The following is a 19050-nucleotide window of genomic DNA, read 5'->3' as shown; positions in this document are numbered from 1 at the left end:
GCCCTGGTAAATGGCCCCTCTTGTAAAGATTGTTTAGTCCCCTTGGCTGGTACTTAATCTTGGCCGGTTCAGCCTCCCTAAGAGCAGAGGCTTTGCAGACAAGGCCTGGGTTTGAACCCCTGCTCTTGACTCTCTTACCTTCTGGGAGCTTGCTTCTTCATCTGTAAAATGAAGAATTGGGTTTACTTTGGTGGAATTGGGTTTACTTTGATGGAATCATGCAAAGTACTGCCCATAGTGCCTGGCACAGTTAGTGCACAGCAAATGGGAACTTTTATCATTGTTTTGGTTATTGGTGTAAAAGTCTTCTCCCCCAATAGACAGGGAGCATCTCACTGTTCTGTGTTACTCTCTCAGGTTAGAGCATTCTTTTACACAAAGTAGGTGCTTGAAACTTTGTTGAAAGGAGAATATTTACTCTGCAGTGAAAGGCATGACTTTGTTGCCAAAATAAAAACAAAAGTAGTCATTACCATTTAAAAAATCACATTTGAGTGCTTATGTGCCATGCACAGGGCTAAACAACTTGCATAATTTATTCCATTTAATCTTCACAATGACCCTGTGAGTGTGTTACTGTTATTATTATCACCATTTTAAAGATGAGGAAATGAAGCTTAGCACAATCATGGACTTACAGCAGATTAGTGGCAGAGCTGTAATTCAAAACCAAGTGTAGGGGGTTCCCTGGTGGTGCAGTGGTTAAGAATCCGCCTGCCAATGCAGGGGACACAGGTTTGAGCCCTGGTCCAGAAATATCCCACATGCCGCGAAGCAACTAAGCCTGTGCACACAACTACGGAGTCTGCATGCCACAACTACTGAAGCCCACACACCTAGAGCCCGTGCTCCGCAACAAGAGAAGCCACCGCAATAAGAAGCCTGCGCACTGCAACAAAGAGTAGCCCCTGCTCACTGCAACCAGAGAAAAGCCCGTGTGCAGCAATGAAGACCCAACGCAGCCAAAAATAAAATAAATTAAATAAACAAACAAATAAACAAAAAAACCCAGGTGTATTAGTCTGCTCAGGCTGCCGTAACAAGATACCACAGATTGGGTGTCTTAAACAACAGAAATTAATTTTCTCACAGTCTGGAGGCTGGAAGTCCAAGATCAAGGTGCTGTCAGGGTCAGTTTCACTATCCGTTGAGGGGTCTCTTCCTGGTTTGTAGATGGTAGGTGTCTCCCTGGCTTTCTCAAAGGGCCTTTCCCTGGTGCATGAGTGTGGGAAGACTGAGCAAGGGTGTCTTTTCTTATAAGGACACTAATCTATAAAACCAGGGCTTCATGTTTACAACCTCATTTATCCTTAATTACTTCCCTAGAGGCACCATCTCCAAATACAGCCACACTGGAGGTTAGGGATTCAACATATGGATTTTGGGGGGGACACATTCAGTCCGTAACACCAGGCCTATTTGACACTGGAGCAGTCACAAATTAGTCAAAACTTCCGACTTGTTCTGATGCCATATTAAGAACGATGTGGGGTTAGGAGGTGGGTGCTTAATTTCCTTCACTCAGAAACTTTAACCCAAGTAGGGCTGCTAACCCTTCAGAGGTCTAGAAGCATCCCTCCCATAGGGCTTTGTCAGGGAACACTTGAAAGGGTTCCTGGATTTAGAAGTCCAGCTAAACTTGGAGTTTAGATTAAAAGGGAAAGAATTTGGAAGAGAGGGGAAAAATAAGTAATTCCACTGCCTCAGAAGCCATGTCTCAGAAATAAAGTCTTTTTTTTTTTTTTTTTTTGTGGTACGCGGGCCTCTCACTGCTGTGGCCTCTCCCGTTGCGGAGCACAGGCTCCGGACGTGCAGGCTCAGCGGCCATGGCTCACAGGCCCAGCCGCTCCGTGGCATGTGGGATCTTCCCGGACCGGGGCATGAACCCGTGTCCCCTGCATCGGCAGGCGGACTCTCAACCACTTGCGCCACCAGGAAAGCCCAGAAATAAAGTCTTTTTAATTTATTCCCCCAATCAGAAATGTTTGCTCAGGACTTCCTTGGCGGTCCAGTGGTTAAGACTCCGTGCTTCCAATGCAGGGGGCATGGGTTTGATCCCTGGTCTAGCAACTAAGATCCCACATGCTGTGCTGTGCAGCCAAAAAAAAAAAGAAAAATAAAAGAAATGGTTTGCTGGGAGGTCCAGTGGCCTTTCAGCTGATGGCAACAGGTAAGGGAAAGTTTCTTTGAAGTTCCTCCAAAGAAGTTGTTTGAAGCAAATTTGTTTATCTGATTTCTTTTTGTGGTCAGATTGTTTCGGTTTTTATCCTTGTTCGAAGGATGGAAGACTGCCTACAGGCATATTCAAACACTACTTTCATTTTCTCCTTCTTTTCAGAAGCACCCAAACTAATCAGGACATTTGCTTGCTTTGTAATTATTTACTTAAAGGACTCCGTGTGTGTGTTCAGACAAGTTAACTCACTCTTCTTGTAAATTGTGAGGGGGCTGGAGATTGTACTGATATTCCCCAGTACCATTAAGCCAGACAGCTGCTGTGGTTCATCTGCCTTCAGAAGATCCATAAATCCTGAAATGTTAACTGAGTATAACTGGATCAGGATTCACAAGATATAAATTCTTAGACAATGACAAGGGAGGATGCAAAGCTCTAGGAGTAGTATTTAAACCTTGGTTCAGAACCCTGAATTTTTTCACTTATAAACAAGCAATTTTCTCTAAGAATTTGAAGGCTGTTTCTCAGAATTTTTAATCCGAATTTTCTATTTTAATCTTCCTTGATCCAGAGACTTAAAAAAATTTTTTTTTCTTCTGGAAATGAATCAAGAGCTTAAACTGAATTTCTGAAGATCCAAAAAGGGAAGGGAAGCTGCTTCCGGTGACAGGAGAGCAGCTGTTCAGAGATAAATTAAAAATGCTCCACTCCACCAAGGTGGAGCTGAACATGTGGTTAGTGTTTAATACCAGACTAATTCATTTTTTAAAAAAAGTTACTAACTTTTTAAAACTAACTTTTATTTTTGGCTGCATTGGGTCTTAGTTGCAGGCACACGGAACCTTTCGTTGCGGCACGTGGGCTTAGTTGCCCCGTGGCTTGTGGGATCTTAGTTCCCTGACCAGGGATCGAACCCGTGTCCCCTGCATTGGTGGGCGGATTCTTAACCAATGGACCACCAGGGAAGTTCCCAGACTAATTCTTGATAATATTATCTATATTTCATGTAGATAAAATGCATTTATGTATTTAAGTGTAGACCAAAGAGACCCTTAGGCAGCTTTGCACGGTTGCCAAACAGAATTCCTTGAAGAACACACTAACAAGACTATCTATTTGTGAACATCATGCCATTGGAAGGAAGATGTGGTTCTACAGCAGAGGGTGGCAAACCCATGTCAAATCTAGCCTACTGCCTGCTTAGTAAATAACGTGCTACAAGGGCAGAGTTTATTTGCAACAGAGGCGGTATGGCCCACAAAGTCTAAAATATTTACTACTGGCCCTTTGCAGAAAAACTCCCCTCCCCTCGAGGGCCTCAAATTGGCCTTGTTTCCAACTCCTCATCCACAGGCCTAGATGAGGAACATGGTATATCAAGTATCCCATGAAGAACCGATCACTCAAACCCTGGCTGGGCTGTGCTTCTGCTGACATGACAAGCTTTGCAGTCCACTAATGCTTGAGCCACAGGTTTAATTAAGATGGTCAAAGCGGGCTTCCCTGGTGGCGCAGTGGTTAAGAATCTGCCTGCCAATGCAAGGGACACGGGTTCAAGCCCTGGCCCGGGAAGATCCCGCATGCTGCAGAGCAACTAAGCCTGTGTGCCACAACTACTGAGCCTGAGCTCTAGAGCCCGCAAGCCACAACTACTGAGCCTGCGTGCCTAGAGCCCATGCTCCGCAACAAGAGAAGCCACGACAATGAGAAGCCCACGCACCGCTAACGAAGAGTAGACCCTGCTCACCGCAACTAGAGAAAAGCCTGCGCACAGCAACGAAGACCCAACATAGCCAAAAAAAAAGAAAGAAAAGAAAGATGGTCAAAGCGGTTGAAATACCTCTACTCTGAATCAGCAGAGTCCAGAAAAGAAATAGGTAAGAACTTTATTTTTAAAACTTTAAAATTAGCAACAATTAGAGGGGAATCTTCTTTAACTTAATCTTTTCTTCAACGTTTGAAAAGTATCTCATCTTTGTTAAAAGTTCCTTGGCTTTTTCAAAATCATCTGAAATAAAGAGAGACATTAATGCGAGGCTTCATTTCAAGCAAGAATAAAATCACTCTATTATCCAAGGCAGCTGGATCAAAGCTAAGCCCCGGGCTCTGGAAGGCTGATCAATTACTCAGTAGATTTGAGAAAGAGAAAACATCTGGATTGTTCAGGGGATAAAGGGCTTAACCAAAGGGAGCAAAAGCATGCTTCTTCACAGGATTCAGAGTTTAAATGAGAAGCTGCTCTTCTTCTTCAGGACAATACCCAATAACTAAGTTGTGTTTTAAGAGTTTTCCCCTGTCATACACGGTGGTCTAACCCTGACGAGGATGTGGAAGCACCTGGTGCTTCCTCTGTGCCAGGTGCTGCGATACAGAGCTGCCCCCAGGAGGCTCGCAGGTTCAGAAGAGATGCCCTTAGACCCGTGGTTCTTGACTGCAGGTGATTTCTCGCCTGTGGGGATGTTTGGCAATGTCTGGAGACGGTTTTGGTTGTCACCCTGGGGAGGTGGCACTGACATCTAGTGGGCAGAGGCTAGAGGTGCTGCCAAACAGCCTACAGTGTACAGGACAGCCCCCCACGACAAAGAATTATCTGGCCCCAAATGTTGGTAGTGCCAAGGCTGAGAAACCCTGACTTAGATTTATGTGTAATAAAATAATACACCGTTATATTCATATATGGTTAAAACTACCAAGAAAAGCAAGGGAATGGTTAGTACAAAAATTCAGGAGAATAGTTGCTACCATGGAAGGGGAATGCAATTACAAAGGGCCTACCAGGGGCTTGAAGGCAGTGGTCATCTTTTATTTCTTTATTTCATGATTATTTTTTTGTATTTATAAATATTCTTTTAATTATGATAAAATATACATGACATAAATTTACCACTGTGAACATTTTTTTTTTTTCCGTTACGCAGGCCTCTCACTGTTGTGGCCTCTCCCGTTGCGGAGCACAGGCTCCGGACGCACAGGCTCAGCGGCCATGGCTCACGGGCCCAGCCGCTCCACGGTATGTGGGATCTTCCCGGACCAGGGCACGAACTCGTGTCCCCTGCATCGGCAGGCGGACTCTCAACCACTGTGCCACCAGGGAAGCCCACATTGTGACCATTTTTATGTGTAGAACTCAGTGGCATTAAGTACATTCACAAAACTGAAACTCTACATATGAACAATAAACTTGCTATTCCCCACTCCCCTTTGTCCCTGGCAACCACCATTCTACTTTCTGTCTCTATGAATTTGACTGCTCTAGGGACCTCATGTAAGTGAAATCATACAGTGTTTATCTTTTTGTGACTAGCTTACTTCACTTAGCATAATATCCTCAAGGTTCATCCATGTTGTAGCATGCATCAGAATTTCCTTCATTTTAAAGGCTGTATAGGGCTTCCCTGGTGGCGCAGTGGTTGGGAGTCCGCCTGCCGATGCAGGGTACACGGGTTCGTGCCCCGGTCTGGAAGGATCCCACGTGCCGCGGAGCGGCTGGGCCCATGGGCCGTGGCCACTGAGCCTGCGTGTCCGGATCCTGTGCTCCGCAACGGGAGAGGCCGCGACAGTGAGAGGCCCGCGTACCGCAAAATAAATAAATAAATAAATAAATAAATAAATAAAGGCTGTATAATATTCCCTTGTATGGATAGACCACATTTTGTTTATCCATTCATCAGTTGATGGACAGTTAGGTTGCTTTCACCTGTTAGCTATTATGAAAAATTCTATGAACGTTGGTGCTGACAAAAATTATCTCCTTCACCAAACTCTAGCCAGGCTCCTCTGAGCCCTCTTCTTGACTAGCCCTCCACCTTGGCCTATAGGGACTTGAACAAACAATAACATAGTTACTTACAGCTCAAAGGCGGCATCCCTAGGATGACCCCAGCCCCACCTTAAAATGCCTGCCTGAGAACACAGGGCTGCCAAAAGAATTTATCACAGTTTACACCCGAAGCTAGGGCCCGTCTCCCAGGGTCTGTGGGAGGGTAGGAACCTAACTTCAAGAAGTGCCTGTTAGCAAACCCAGATGGGTTTCACATGGTCCAACTCCTGCTTCCCACTTTTTGTACATTTTCACTTCCTTGGCCCTGTGCGCCACCCCACCCCCCACCGCCCCACTCCTTCATTCTCCCTTTAAAATGCCCAGTCACACATCGAAGCTGAGTTCAGTTCATGCTGGACTATTCCCCTACTGCAATGGTTATTACTGATTAGAACCTATCCTTAGCACTTTAACTAACGTCTGGCTTTGTTTATCTTTGACAGTAATCTAGTGCCGTGACTTGGATCTAGACTGGAAACACCATCAGGCCCTCAGACACGACAGCTGGACTTTTCAGTGAGCATAGAGACCTTGGTCTCCTCTCCGGCCCACCTGCTTGTTTGGGAACCTGGGGTGAGTCTGACTCCTGCTCAAATTCTGCAGACACACCTCTGTTGAAGCATGGTGAGGACAGATTTGGATTCTCACGATTCTGAGTATCCTCTCAGAAGGATAGAGTCCCAGCCTTCTTTTGAAAGGTAGCTCCAGGCTGGAATTCTTTCCGGCTCCTTGTTTTTTTTTTTTTTTTTCTGCGGTACGCGGGCCTCTCACTGTTGTGGCCTCTCCTGTTGCAGAGCACAGGCTCCGGACGCACAGGCTCAGCGGCCATGGCTCACGGGCCCAGCCGCTCCGCGGCATGTGGGATCTTCCCGGACTGGGGCACGAACCCGTGTCCCCTGCATCGGCAGGCGGACTCTCAACCACTGCACCACCAGGGAAGCCCCGGCTCCTCGTTTTGAGTAGGGATTTACTCCCGGGCTGGACATTTTCTTTTTCCTGGCTCCTTGAGAGGCCTCTACGCTCTATTTGACCCTGCTCCTCCCATGGGAACTTGTCAGTCCTCTGAAACCTCCTTCTTGAACTTCTACTGACTGTGTGTCACCATGGTGATTGGTCTACCTCTTTTCCTGTTGCTGTGACTTTATAGGCAGATCTTGTTTTATCACGCTTTGCAGATACTGCGTTTTTTACAAATTGAAGGTTTGTGGCAACCCTGCGTCGAGCAAGTCTATGTATAACATTTTCCCAACAGCATTTGCTCACTTCGTGTCCCTGTGTCAGACTTTGGTAATTCTCCCAATTTTTCAAACTTTTTCATTATTATTATATTTGTTCTGGTGATCTGTGATCAGTGATCTTTGATGTTGCCACGGCTAAAAGATTATGACTCACTGAAGGTTCAGAGGATGGTTAGCAATTTTTAGCAATAAAGTATTTTTTAATTAATTTGTTTTATTAGACATAATGCTACTGCATACTTAATAGACTACAATTAGTGTAAACATAACTTTGACATGCAGGGAAATAAAAAAAAATTCATGTGACTTGTTTTACTGCAATATTTACTTTCTTGTGGTGGTCTGGAATCAAACCCGCAGTATCTCCATGGTCTACCTGTACTTAGGAAAAATTGGAACTTCTCTGGCTTCTTTGGGAAACTTAAGATTCCCCACACTGACTCCTTTAAGACCTCTCGCCTCCTCCTCCCTCCTCTCACCACCTTCCATATTCCCTTCCGCTCCCTCGCATCCTTTGATATGCCCCCCTTCGAGCCCCTACCTCCTCAGTCCCTCTGTCCATCATACCAGACCTTTCCCTTCCCACTCCCGCCCCCCAACTCCCTACAAGCAATGGACTTTCGGGCTTCCTGTCCCCATTAGGGGCTTGCAAGGACTCAGGTACCTCCAAAAGCAACCACCTGAAGCTGAAAAGAAAAAAAAAGCTAACTGGAAGCAGATATTTAGTCCACAGACTCCATAAGATTATATATCAGGACAAAAAAACCCCGCCCCAAAACAAAAAAACAAACAACCAAACCAAAAAACCCTTAAAAAAACCTCTACAACTCACATTGAGCAGGCAACCTTTAAAACATGCTCCATCTGCCAGAAACTCAATTCAGATAAGTATATAAAATAGAGCAAAAATGAGAACTACCCATATAAACTAGAGTTTAAATTTTTTTAATTTCCCAGTTTTACTGAGATATAATTGACATAAAGTCATATTAGTTTTAGGTGTATAACATGATTTGATATATGTACATATTGCAAAATGATTACCACAAAAAGTTTAGTTAACATCCACCACCTCACATAAAGTGAGTTTTATATTATCTTATTTGTGCCTGACTTATGGCAGAATTTTTTAACGAAAACTGTAAGATCTATTTGCATCTGTCTGTATATTTATGTATCTATACATATACATAAACATATATTTCCCTACCTTCAGATGGTATTATGAAATTAATTTATAAAATCCTTTGAAGGAACTGTATCCTAATTTGCTTAGAGAAAAATTAGTACTTACATAAATTAAATCTTCCTAAAACTTTCAGAAATATAAGAACCAACTCAAATGTTTTCAATTTCATGTAATTTGGGTAAATCTTTGGTAAATAAAACTAGTGTGATGTTCTTGGTTTAATAAAATGGATATGTCTTCAGAGTTGTTAACATTAAATATAATGCAAGCATACTTTTTTTTTTTTTTTTTTGCATTACGCGGGCCTCTCACTGCTGTGGCCTCTCCCGTTGCGGAGCACAGGCTCCGGACGCGCAGGCCCAGTGGCCATGGCTCACGGGCCCAGCCGCTCCGCGGCATGTGGGATCTTCCCGGACCGGGGCACAAACCCATGTCCCCTGCATCGGCAGGCGGACTCTCAACCACTGTGCCACCAGGGAAGCCCCCAGTTATTATTTTAAAATGTGATATGTCACAGAAACAACCAGATTTCCTTTGTGTTATTTTTATAATAACCTCTCATCAGATCTTTAACTACGGCCATTTTAAGTCTTTTGCTATCCACGGAGGGTTGTTACCTTACTCTGATGCTTTCCTAAAAGCTCTTGCAACCAGCTGTAAGCCAGAGTACTTGTGATCAATAAACAGGTACTGTACCAGGTACTCTGTGGTACAGGCTTCTGATGGCATTGCTTACATTACTGAGTTCAAATCAGTCGACTAAGTCAGGATTTCCAAAACGCTAATGAAAAAGCCGATGGGTTCATGAAACTGCTAACCCAAGATCAAGCAGAACAAAATTAACTACATAGGACTGAGTAAACTGATAAGTTGATTATAATTTTTTATTCAAACTATTGCTGGCTTTTAAATGTTCTATTTTCTAATACGAGGAAATCCCCTTTCCTTTTCTCGTAAGCTATCTATGACTCATTAACAATCTAGTAAATTATACACTTTTGTAAACAAAATTAAAACTTCTTCTTCTCCCTGCCTGATCCCTCAAAAAGTTAGAAACTATTATTGAGTATTCTTGTTTTCACGGCAATATAGTTATTTGCATAGCTTCAGTAAGAATCTGTCCTCTTTGTGATAGGACATAATTAAAAATAAGGCTTTGAAGGGAATGTCATATTTGAAAATGATGCATAAAGTCATCAATTTTAAGGAAATAAGGTTGATTTTATAGAGATAATGCTTTCAAAGCCCTGTTGCAAAAACTGGCCTGGTATCTGGTTTACAGGGTTCCCAGCCTTACAGGTGATTAAGGGCACTTGGCAGGCCCATGAATCTTAGAATATTTGGGGGATGTTGGGAAGAGAGGAATTCACCTGAAACTCTAGGTAATGCAGGTGAAGAATTCTGATGGAGAAATCTTGGCTTGACTTCCTAGCAGAGAGGTTTTTCAAATCTAATCTGAGATTCCAGGCAGATTCTAATCTGAGATACAGGCAGACCTCAGAGATACTGGGGGCTGGGTTCCAGACCACTGCAACAAAGCGAATGTTGAAATAAAGCAAGTCACACAAATTTTTTGGTTTCCCAGTGCATATAAATATTGATACTGTACTATAGTCTATTAAGTGCACAACAGCATTATGTCTAAAGAAACAATGTACATACCTTAATTAAAAATATTTTATTGCGGAAAAATGCTAACCATCATCTGACAACACAGGAGTGCTACAAACCTTCAATTTGTAAAAAATGCAGTATCTGCAAAGTGCAATAAAACCAGTTATGCCTGTAAAAAGTTCCATTAGGAAAACTTAAAAAGGCCTTTATGGTCAGTTACCATTCTTGCTGCACTTAATAAATAATCAGGCCAAATTTCATGAAACTAAATTTATTTTGTAAACAAGAACAAAGTTACTTTATCTTTGATTTAAAAAAGGGGGTGATTGTGGAGAGAAATTTTATGTTTCAGTGGAAAAGAATAACACAACCTTGCGAGTTATCAGAATCCCGTCCTGTTCATTGTCTTTAAGGTTTTATTATCTACTTGTAAACTGAACTGGATCCTTACACATTTTGTTGGCCCTCAGCAAATCCTCAATTCTTCTAGTTTCTTTCAACATCTGGCTACAACTTTCCAAACCAATGTTTCCAATGTTCCTCCCTCCCTCCTGACTTACTGTCACTAAGAACTAAAACCTGACTGCCCAGATCCTCAGTGGGACTCAGGTTGTCTTATAGCTGCCCCTTTCCTCCAGGATCTGGGAAAGTCCTGCAAGCTGAAGCTGGAGGACTTGATAGAAACTTCAAAGAACTCATCACAACAAATCACGGGCAACCTTTGTGCCTGGAGCTGCTGGTACACGGGCCACTCAGAAAGCGCGCACCTTCCACACTGTGCTCTGGGGAATAACCATGACTGTGATGCTGATGTCTCTGCCATCACCACAAACATTCAAACTACAAGCCAGGAGATGCGTCAGATTGCCTCTGCTGTCCTCATGCCACCACCTAAAGACACTTAAGTGGTCAGTGTCTTCTCAGGTGGCTGCCCTCTGGACTCAGAAACTGGGGTTATAGTCGGCTCCAGACATTGACCTTTGTTTTCCTTTTCGTTTCCATAGAGATGCTCCTCATTAAATGCACATTTGCTCACGTCATCCCCCAAATATCCTCTACTATCAGGCCTCAACAGATGGCTCAGCTAGTCCTTCATAAACAAAAGACGATTGAGTGAGAAATGGACTTATGTCGTTCAGAGGAAAGAAGGTCTCTTCTGTCTCTTTCTTGCTGTTTGTTCCAGTCAACACCTGATGATAGGGCCTGTCTCCAGGCTCTGTGCGAGGGTGGGAGCCTAACTTCCATAAGGGCCAATTAACAAACCCAGATGGGTTTCATAGAACCAACTCCTTCTTCCCGCTTTTTGTAATATTTCACTTCCCCAATTCTACTGAGCCCCTCTGCACCCCCGCCCTACTCCCTCATTCTCCCTTTAAAATGCCCAGTTGCCTCTGTACAAATCGAAATTGAGTTCAGTTCACGCTGGACTCTTTTCCCTATCACCATAGTTATTACTGATTCAAATCTGTCCTTACCACGTTAACTAGTATCTGGCTTTGTTTATCTGTGACAGTGCATCTCTCTGAGTTCCTGCTGTCAATTCTTTAAGTGTACACCCAGAAGTGGAATTGCTGGATTGCACCGTAATTCTATTTTTAATTTTTTGAGGAACTGCCATACTGTTTTCCATAGTGGGTGCACTATTTTACATTCCCACCAGCAGTGCACAAAGGTCTCTACATCCTTGCCCACATTTGCTATTTTCTTTTTTTTTTAAATAGCATCCATCTTTATAGGTGTGAGGTGGTATCTCACTGTGGTTTTTGATTTTCATTTCCCTAATGATTAGTGATGTTGAGCACCTTTTTTCTATTTCTTAACCTGAGTGGTGGGGACACGGGTGTTTCTTCTGTTGTTATTCTTCCATTGTACTTATGTACTATTCATTCTTTAAGAAATTGCATTTTATAATTAAAAAAATAAAAGCCCACAAAGGTATAACAGGAGCTGGGGGTGGGCCTTGGTGGAACATAATCTGACCATCTTAACCAGTAGGCTGGGGACATGGATTTCGGCAGATACGTTGGGCCACGTTCCTGTCTTTTCTGCTATTAATCTATATTCCTCCCCATCTTTTTAGAGACACCCCTCCCTCCCCGCCACCTTCTGCCTGCTTCTCAGAATAAACTCCTACAGTCCCTACAAAGTAGGCAGTACACTGTGCAAGCTTATCTCCTTGGCCCTCAGTGATCGGACTGGAGTGGACATCTGACTCAAACTGGGGCAATCAAATCCTCCCTCCCAGGAATCTAGATTGGATCTAGAAGATTCTAGTCAGATGGTAAAAGGCCCTGTTCTTATGAGGTAATAGACCAAGGAGGACTGACGAGTCATCCAGTGGGGGAGGCCAGTTTGGAGCACTGTACACCAATAAGGAAGCAGACGGAACTGGTGTATAGCGGTGGGGAGAAGGATGGAGTGGCCAGCTAGGCCACCAAGTTCAGGACCACAGTCTTGGTTCCAGACTGCTTTCTGGTTCCCAGGTCTTGTTCTAGAAAAGCTCTTATCACACAATACTATGCTCATCTCAGGGACTTTGGATTCTGAGAGACACCCCTGATTCCTTAGAGTAACCTCCTTTTATCTGGGTTAGTATGAGTTGCATTCTCCTTTCTGTAGTCAAACGATCCCTAAGCCAAAGGGCTATTAATCTCCTATTTAAGGAGTGGCACAAGTCAGGATGGAAAGAAAGGCTGTTCTTGCTTAAAAATAGCTAGAAATAGATCTAGTCTCTTTAGCCTGAGAGCCAGGAGCAGTGGGGACAAGGATGAACATGCCCTATTTGCAATCTGGGCACAGCTCGGCCATGGGATTCTCCTCCTGGGCTTTGCAGAAGAAAGGGGTGTGTGGGCTTTGCCAAATGTTGACTGTGCAGCCTTGCCCTCAGAGTCTGCCTGTGTTGGCTTCAGCCCACATCCCTCACCTTATCTTCTCCTACTTGCTAAAGGGGAATGGGAGCACTTTCTCTCATCTCATCTTCAATGGGCATATCACTGGTTTTGGCACACCCCTTGTTTCTCTAGCAAGACTGTGAATCCTTGAAGGCAGAAATGTAGACTCATCTATATTTCATAGCTCCCATGTACCTGTCATAGGATGGGCATATAATAGCTACTTATTGAATGGATGGTTATACCTCAGTGCTTACAATTTCTTTCCATATTTAAGAAAGTCAAGAAATGAAGGAAGTACCTCTTTCAAAAGCTCTGTTCACATTGTCAGCCAATTCTTTCTGTTTAGCTGAAAAAGAAAAACATTATCTTAATTTTTCTACTTAAATAGACTCATAACATGAAGACAACACTTTGTCATTTTGTTGTGAACACAACATAGCAGGGAGTTTGGGTTCAAGGGTAAGGCCTCATAACCTCTGTCTCTACAGTTCCATGATGGCAGCTCCTGCTTAGTGCAGCTCTGGCTGATCCTAGTTACACTGTTTTTCTATCCATGAAAGGTCTGAGGGGCAATCACCAAAGCTCATAAAATGGCTATAGAAGCATTAAAAAAAAAAAAAAAAAAAGACAAGGAAGTGCCTTAGATTATCTCCACCAAGCACTCTGAGTCTTCCAGATTTCAGCTAGGAGAAAATTAACAAGCGGGACTTGCCTATCAGCAGGGCATTAGAGTGTGTCAGGCAACTACTAGCAAATTATACAGCCTCTCAGGAAAATGAAACATTTCGATCATATTGTACCACCTTAAGAGAGAAGATGCCAGATGAAGTAAAGCAGCAGCTACCTCACATTTTTATTGTTTCCTCATAAGAAAATTGTATGATAAGTGCCTTTTCCAGATACAAACAGTATCAATCATTTATATGGTGCCTGCTTTCAAAGCACTTTCAAATACATTATATCCCCATGGTAAGCAATGACAGGTACTGGGAGAACGTATATGGTCACATGGTTGGTGAGTGGAGGAGCTAAGAGCAGACCCCAAGTCACCTGACTTCTGGTCCAGTGGTTGGAAACTCGCTTCTCAGGTAGCAATGTGGTGTTAACAAAAGGACACTGGATTAGGAGTCTGGAGGCTCTGAAGTCCTGACCCCAAAACTATCTAGCTCATGCGCTTGAACGTTCACATTACCTGGGCCTTAGCAGGTAAAATGAAATTTAGGAATTACTCTAAATGAAGGTCAGTGACCTGCTCAAAACCAGATGTTAACTATAGAGCTAGAAATAACCCCCACCATTCATTGGGAACTTACCACGGGCCAGGTACTGTGTCAAGTGTTTTACATGCTTTAACTTAATCGTTGCAACAACCAGTACTAATATTATCTCCATTTTACAGATGAGGAAACTGAAGCTCAGAGGGGTGAAGTCACTTTACTGAAGGTCACACAAAAGGTCAGTGGCAGTGTTGGGACTGAACCCAAGTCCACCTCACCCAGAGCTTCATGGACCTCTGCCTTCCAAAGCCGTGCAGCTGGGTCTTTTGACGAAAAATCCCGAGTTTCTCTTTTCCCAACACCACCCAGCCCTAATGTTGCTGGTACAACCCTAGCTGACAGCTCCCCCACCACAACTTCTATTTTACTTCTTTTAACTTCTTTGTTATTTATTCACTCACTTGACAAATATTTACTGAGCCCCTATTATACTCCAAGTACTACTGCATGTGCTAAGGATGTGAGGGAAGCAAAAAGAAGACACAATTTCTGCCTCTATAGAACTTCTGGTCTAGTAGGGGAGGCTGATATTGGTCCAGTAATCTCACATAAACCAGTGATTAGTCCTACAAAGGAGGGGTACCCACAACCAAAAGGTATAGACAGAGAGGTCCTCTGCGGATTCTCTGAGGAAGTGAGGACTGCCCCCAGATCTGAAGGAGGAAGAGTTAAATAGATGGGGTAGAGGAGAAGAGGGTTTCGGGCAGAACAAACAGCATGCGCAAATGCCCTGGGTAGGGAGGTACAAGGTACAGATGAAGAACTGGAAGCAATCTGTGTGGCTGGAGTGGAAGGAGCAAATGGGAGGAAGCAGAGGCCAAGCCATGCAGGTCTCTTTAACCTGAGGTGGGGGGCGGGGAGCCACTTTAAGTTTTTAAGCAAGGCCAAGGGTGATATGATTAGATTTGGGTTTCAAAAAGACCACATATGTGACAGTGTAGGAATATATCAGATTGAAGGTAGAGACGGACCAGTGTGGAGTTACTCCAGTTGTCCGGGTGAGAGAGAATGGTAGCTTGGGACAGGGTGGTGGCAACGAAAAATGTATACACGGATCTGAGACACATTTAGAAGGTCAGCTTTTCAAGACTTGGTGATGGACTGTTTATGGGGGTAAGGGAGAATAAGTTGTGAAGGACACCTCCTCAGTGTTTTGGACTTGTACAACCACAGAGCGTCATTCACTTAGAAAGGGAACATCAGCAGAGGAGCAGAAGAGACACGCTCATGACTTCCACTTGGGACACACTGAGTTGGAATATATAAACTCCAAGAAGGTCCAGGCCATGTCTTTCTTGTTCACTGCTGTATCCTCAGTGTCTTGCACAGTGCCTGATACAGTAGGCATGCCATAACATTTGTGAAAGTTCGTATCTGCATACAATTTGAATGAGAAACCTGGAGCCTTTTCTATATGGCATGGTTAATTTTATGTGCCAACTTGTTTAGGCTGTGGTGCCCAATTGTTTGGTCAAACACTAGTCTAGATGTTGCTGTGAAGGTATTCTGTAGATGTGATTAACATTTACAGTCAGTTGACTTTAAGGAGATTATCTTTGATAACATGGGTGGGCCTCATCCAATCAGTTGAAGGTAGTAAGCAAAAACTGAGGTTTCCTGAGGAAGGAATTCTGTCTCATGACTAACATAGAAGTCCTGCCTGAGTTTCCAGCCTGCTAGTCTATCTACATATTTTGAACTTGCTAGCTCTCATAATCACATGAGCCATTCCTTAAAATAAATTTCTCTCTCTCTTTCCACATACACATACACTACTGATTCTGTTTCTCTGGAGAATCCTGACTGATACACTATGGAATAAAGTGGAAAGTAAAGCAATATGAGATCATAAGATCAAGGTTTCAATCTTTGCTCTGCTATATCTGCTGTGTGACCATGGGCATTCCCATGAACTTCTGAGGCCTGTTTTTCTTGTCAGAGATAATATTATTATCCAAAGGATGTCATGGGTGGGAAGGAGCACAGCAATCTGCAAAATACTATTACATTCTTGGTTTAAGCCCGCCTGCCAGAGAATTAGGAATTTTGCAAGTCTAACCTCTAGACAAAATGGGTTTCAGCGTAATCAAGAAAAAAAAATTCCCTGAATCATTATGAAGGCCAGTATGTACTCTTTATATCCATTTTTCACTTAGCCCCTACATGTACTCAAAATAGCAATAAAATGCAGTCGGTGGTATTTTATGTTTTACCTCTGACAATAGATTCCATCTCTTTCATGGCAGTTTCACCTTGAGCTTCTGCAAGTTTTTCATTGATTTCCATTATTTCCATGAGGAATTGACTGTCCATTTCATAATCTGTCCCTTCGGGAATCTCTACTCCACAGAGCTTTAGCTATTGGGGCATAAAGCAGGGAAAATAAGTTTAATTCAAGAAACTATGGCCAGAGTCATAAATCCTCCTCACCATTCAGAACAGAATGCCACTCACAGGGAAAACTTGAACTGTCCCAATAGTGAAAGTGTGAGGGTAGGGTGCTGGAAAGTTAGACTGAGATAGGAGTGCTGGGATGGGATCACTCTCTGCTACCTGGAACTACGTGACCCTGGGGGAGTCATTCTTCCACTTGGGAAAAAGTGGAAGGAGGTTGAATTAGATATTTGTAAAAATTCTATTAAATCCTAAAATTCTAAGGTGCTCACTTCTCCCCCCCCAAAAAACAAAAATTACTCTTCCCTAAAAGCCAGCACCATCTAATCCTTGAAATTTATAGAAAATGGTAAAAAAAAAAAAAAAAAAAGAGGCAATTGGGCAAGTAAGATTTACAGAGATACTCAGAGAAAACTATACTCATGTAATAGCATCTTTGAGGTTAATTATTGTTGGGTCCCTAGATTAGCTCAGGTCTCAAGCACTCTTCTGTTGAACACAGGGGAGCAGCTGTCCTACAGAGCAATGGGACCAGGCTGTCATGATAGAAGGGTGGGAAAATCACCTTACAAGGTATAGTCCCCTGCTCAGGGGGGCCAGAAGGGTCTTATAGGCATCATTAACAAGGGTCGAATGCTTCTCTGAGAAATCCTTTTCAGTCTGTAAGTGGAAATGAAGATAGTCATATTACCACGCAAATAGGCCATCTTACATTCACAAACTGTTTCATAAAATACTGAAGGGCAAGCACATAAGGAAGTGACCAAAGGAGAACTGGTATGGGATAAGCTGTTTTTATTTTCAGGTGATGGGTTCTAATTCTGCTGGGAAATCAGGTAAAAGTTCTGAGTGTAAGACAGGTCCAGCGTCTGGATGGCTGGGGTCAGGCTGCCTCAGGGTGAAGCTGGCTGTCCAGCTCTGTCCCTGATAATCACATAACCATAAGGACACTGCCACCCACCCAGGGTACACACGTGTTTGGGTGTGATTATGGGTGGCCAATAGGCTACCTGAGACCTCTGGCTGAAGAAATCTGGGTGGATAAGACGCTGTAGTTGCTGGTACCTATGCTGGAGCTTCGCAGTGTCAACTCTGAAGGAGCGGTTGCTGGAAGGAAATCAGGAGATGAAATTCATGCATCAAATGTTTATAGATTTGTATAGTATGGGCCTGGTTCCTGTTCTCATGGGGGATGACGCAATAAACATATAGACAGAGCTATTTCAAAAAGTGGTAGGTACTGCAAAGGAAAACAGAATAGGATCAGAGAATAGTAGATGTGGTGGACAAAGAGATGACATTTGAGCTGAGACCTGAATGATGATGAGGAGTAATCGAAGATCACAGGAAAGAGTCATTCAGGCACAGGGAACATGCAAAGGCCTTGAAGTGGGAACAAGATTAGCGTGCTTGAACAACGTAAAGAGCAGTGTTACTGCAGCCCTTCATAAGTGCTCAGTGACTGGTGGGGCCAGAGCCCAGAGTTAAGGGGAAGAGGCATTCCTGAATCCCACTCTATTTTTCTAAGGCCCAGGTCCCTTCATCTTTACCTCTCACTTTATTTTAATCGAATCCTCTTCGCTTTCTATTCCCAGAGCGTGCCCTATCTTATTAGCTTAGCTTCGCCCAAACTTCACCACCTCTCCAAGCTCCTCAACCTTCGGAGGTAAACAGAAAAAACATCTATTTCTCAGACCTTCCAATTCTCACTTTTCCCTTAGACTCTGCCCACAGCATTAAGTTTTTCTTCGCTCTTACTCTCTCATTTTGGATAACACCTCATTATTTCTTTCTTAAAAGTCTCAACCCAACTTTAAACCTCTGAACCTATTCCTCAAGACTCCATCCGCCAAGGGCCGCGCAAGCACCCTTCCCTCAGGCCCCACCTCTGAACTTCCTTCTCTCAGATCCCGCCCCTCAAGTCTCCCTCCACTGCAGGCTCCAAACCTCAATTTCCCCTAATCACACTCCTCGCCCCACCAGTCCACGCTCCACTCTCGTCACCATCCCACAAAGCTTCGCCGCTCAGTCCGGCCCCTCGATTTCCTCTCCCGACACATCTCACCCACCTTCTCCCAGGCCCCACCCCCAGCCCCTGTTCTCTAGGGCTCCGCCCACCCATGTAACTGGTCCCACCTTCTCCTCCCTTAGCCTGACCCGCCCTCCATCTCGCACTCCCCGACGCATTTCCCGAAACGGCCTCTCGTACCAGTCCATGAGGCTGAAGTAGTCTCGAGTGGGGTCAGGTGGCTGCAGCGCGCGGCACTGAGGGCAGAAGAACCGGTCCCCCCGCAAGGGGCCCCCTAGGCCGCCGCAGTTCCAACACCCCGCCAGTGACGCAGCACTGCAGTTTAGCGGTCTCCTCCTTAGCACCCCTGTCGGCCATAACCCCGACACCCGGAGCAAGGCCCTGGTCCTTCCGCACCACATCTGGCCGGCGGCCGGCCT

General features: G+C 44.0%; 1 protein-coding gene across 7 annotated transcripts in view; it reads right to left on the bottom strand.

The window, feature by feature from the left end:
- Nucleotides 1–19050, bottom strand: part of HSCB (HscB mitochondrial iron-sulfur cluster cochaperone) — a 33185-nt gene extending 14135 nt beyond the window's left edge. Inside the window, exons 1-6 of one of the 7 annotated variants that reach the window (XM_079718226.1) lie at nt 18812–19050; nt 17613–17709; nt 17173–17262; nt 16422–16566; nt 13230–13277; nt 4038–4184 (exon numbers count right to left, since the gene is read on the bottom strand). In XM_079718226.1, coding sequence (XP_079574352.1) covers nt 4093–4184; nt 13230–13277; nt 16422–16566; nt 17173–17262; nt 17613–17709; nt 18812–19032 — 693 coding nt within the window. In that variant the 5' untranslated portion in view covers nt 19033–19050 and the 3' untranslated portion in view covers nt 4038–4092. The other 6 variants (XM_079718227.1, XM_079718228.1, XM_079718231.1 and 3 more) reach the window with 6 other exon arrangements.

The sequence above is a fragment of the Hyperoodon ampullatus genome (assembly GCF_949752795.1).
Source record: "Hyperoodon ampullatus genome assembly, chromosome: 13".
Taxonomy (NCBI): Eukaryota; Metazoa; Chordata; class Mammalia; order Artiodactyla; family Ziphiidae; genus Hyperoodon; species Hyperoodon ampullatus.
The sequence above is the reverse complement of the archived record's forward strand: the minus strand, read 5'-3'. Positions and strand labels throughout refer to the sequence as shown.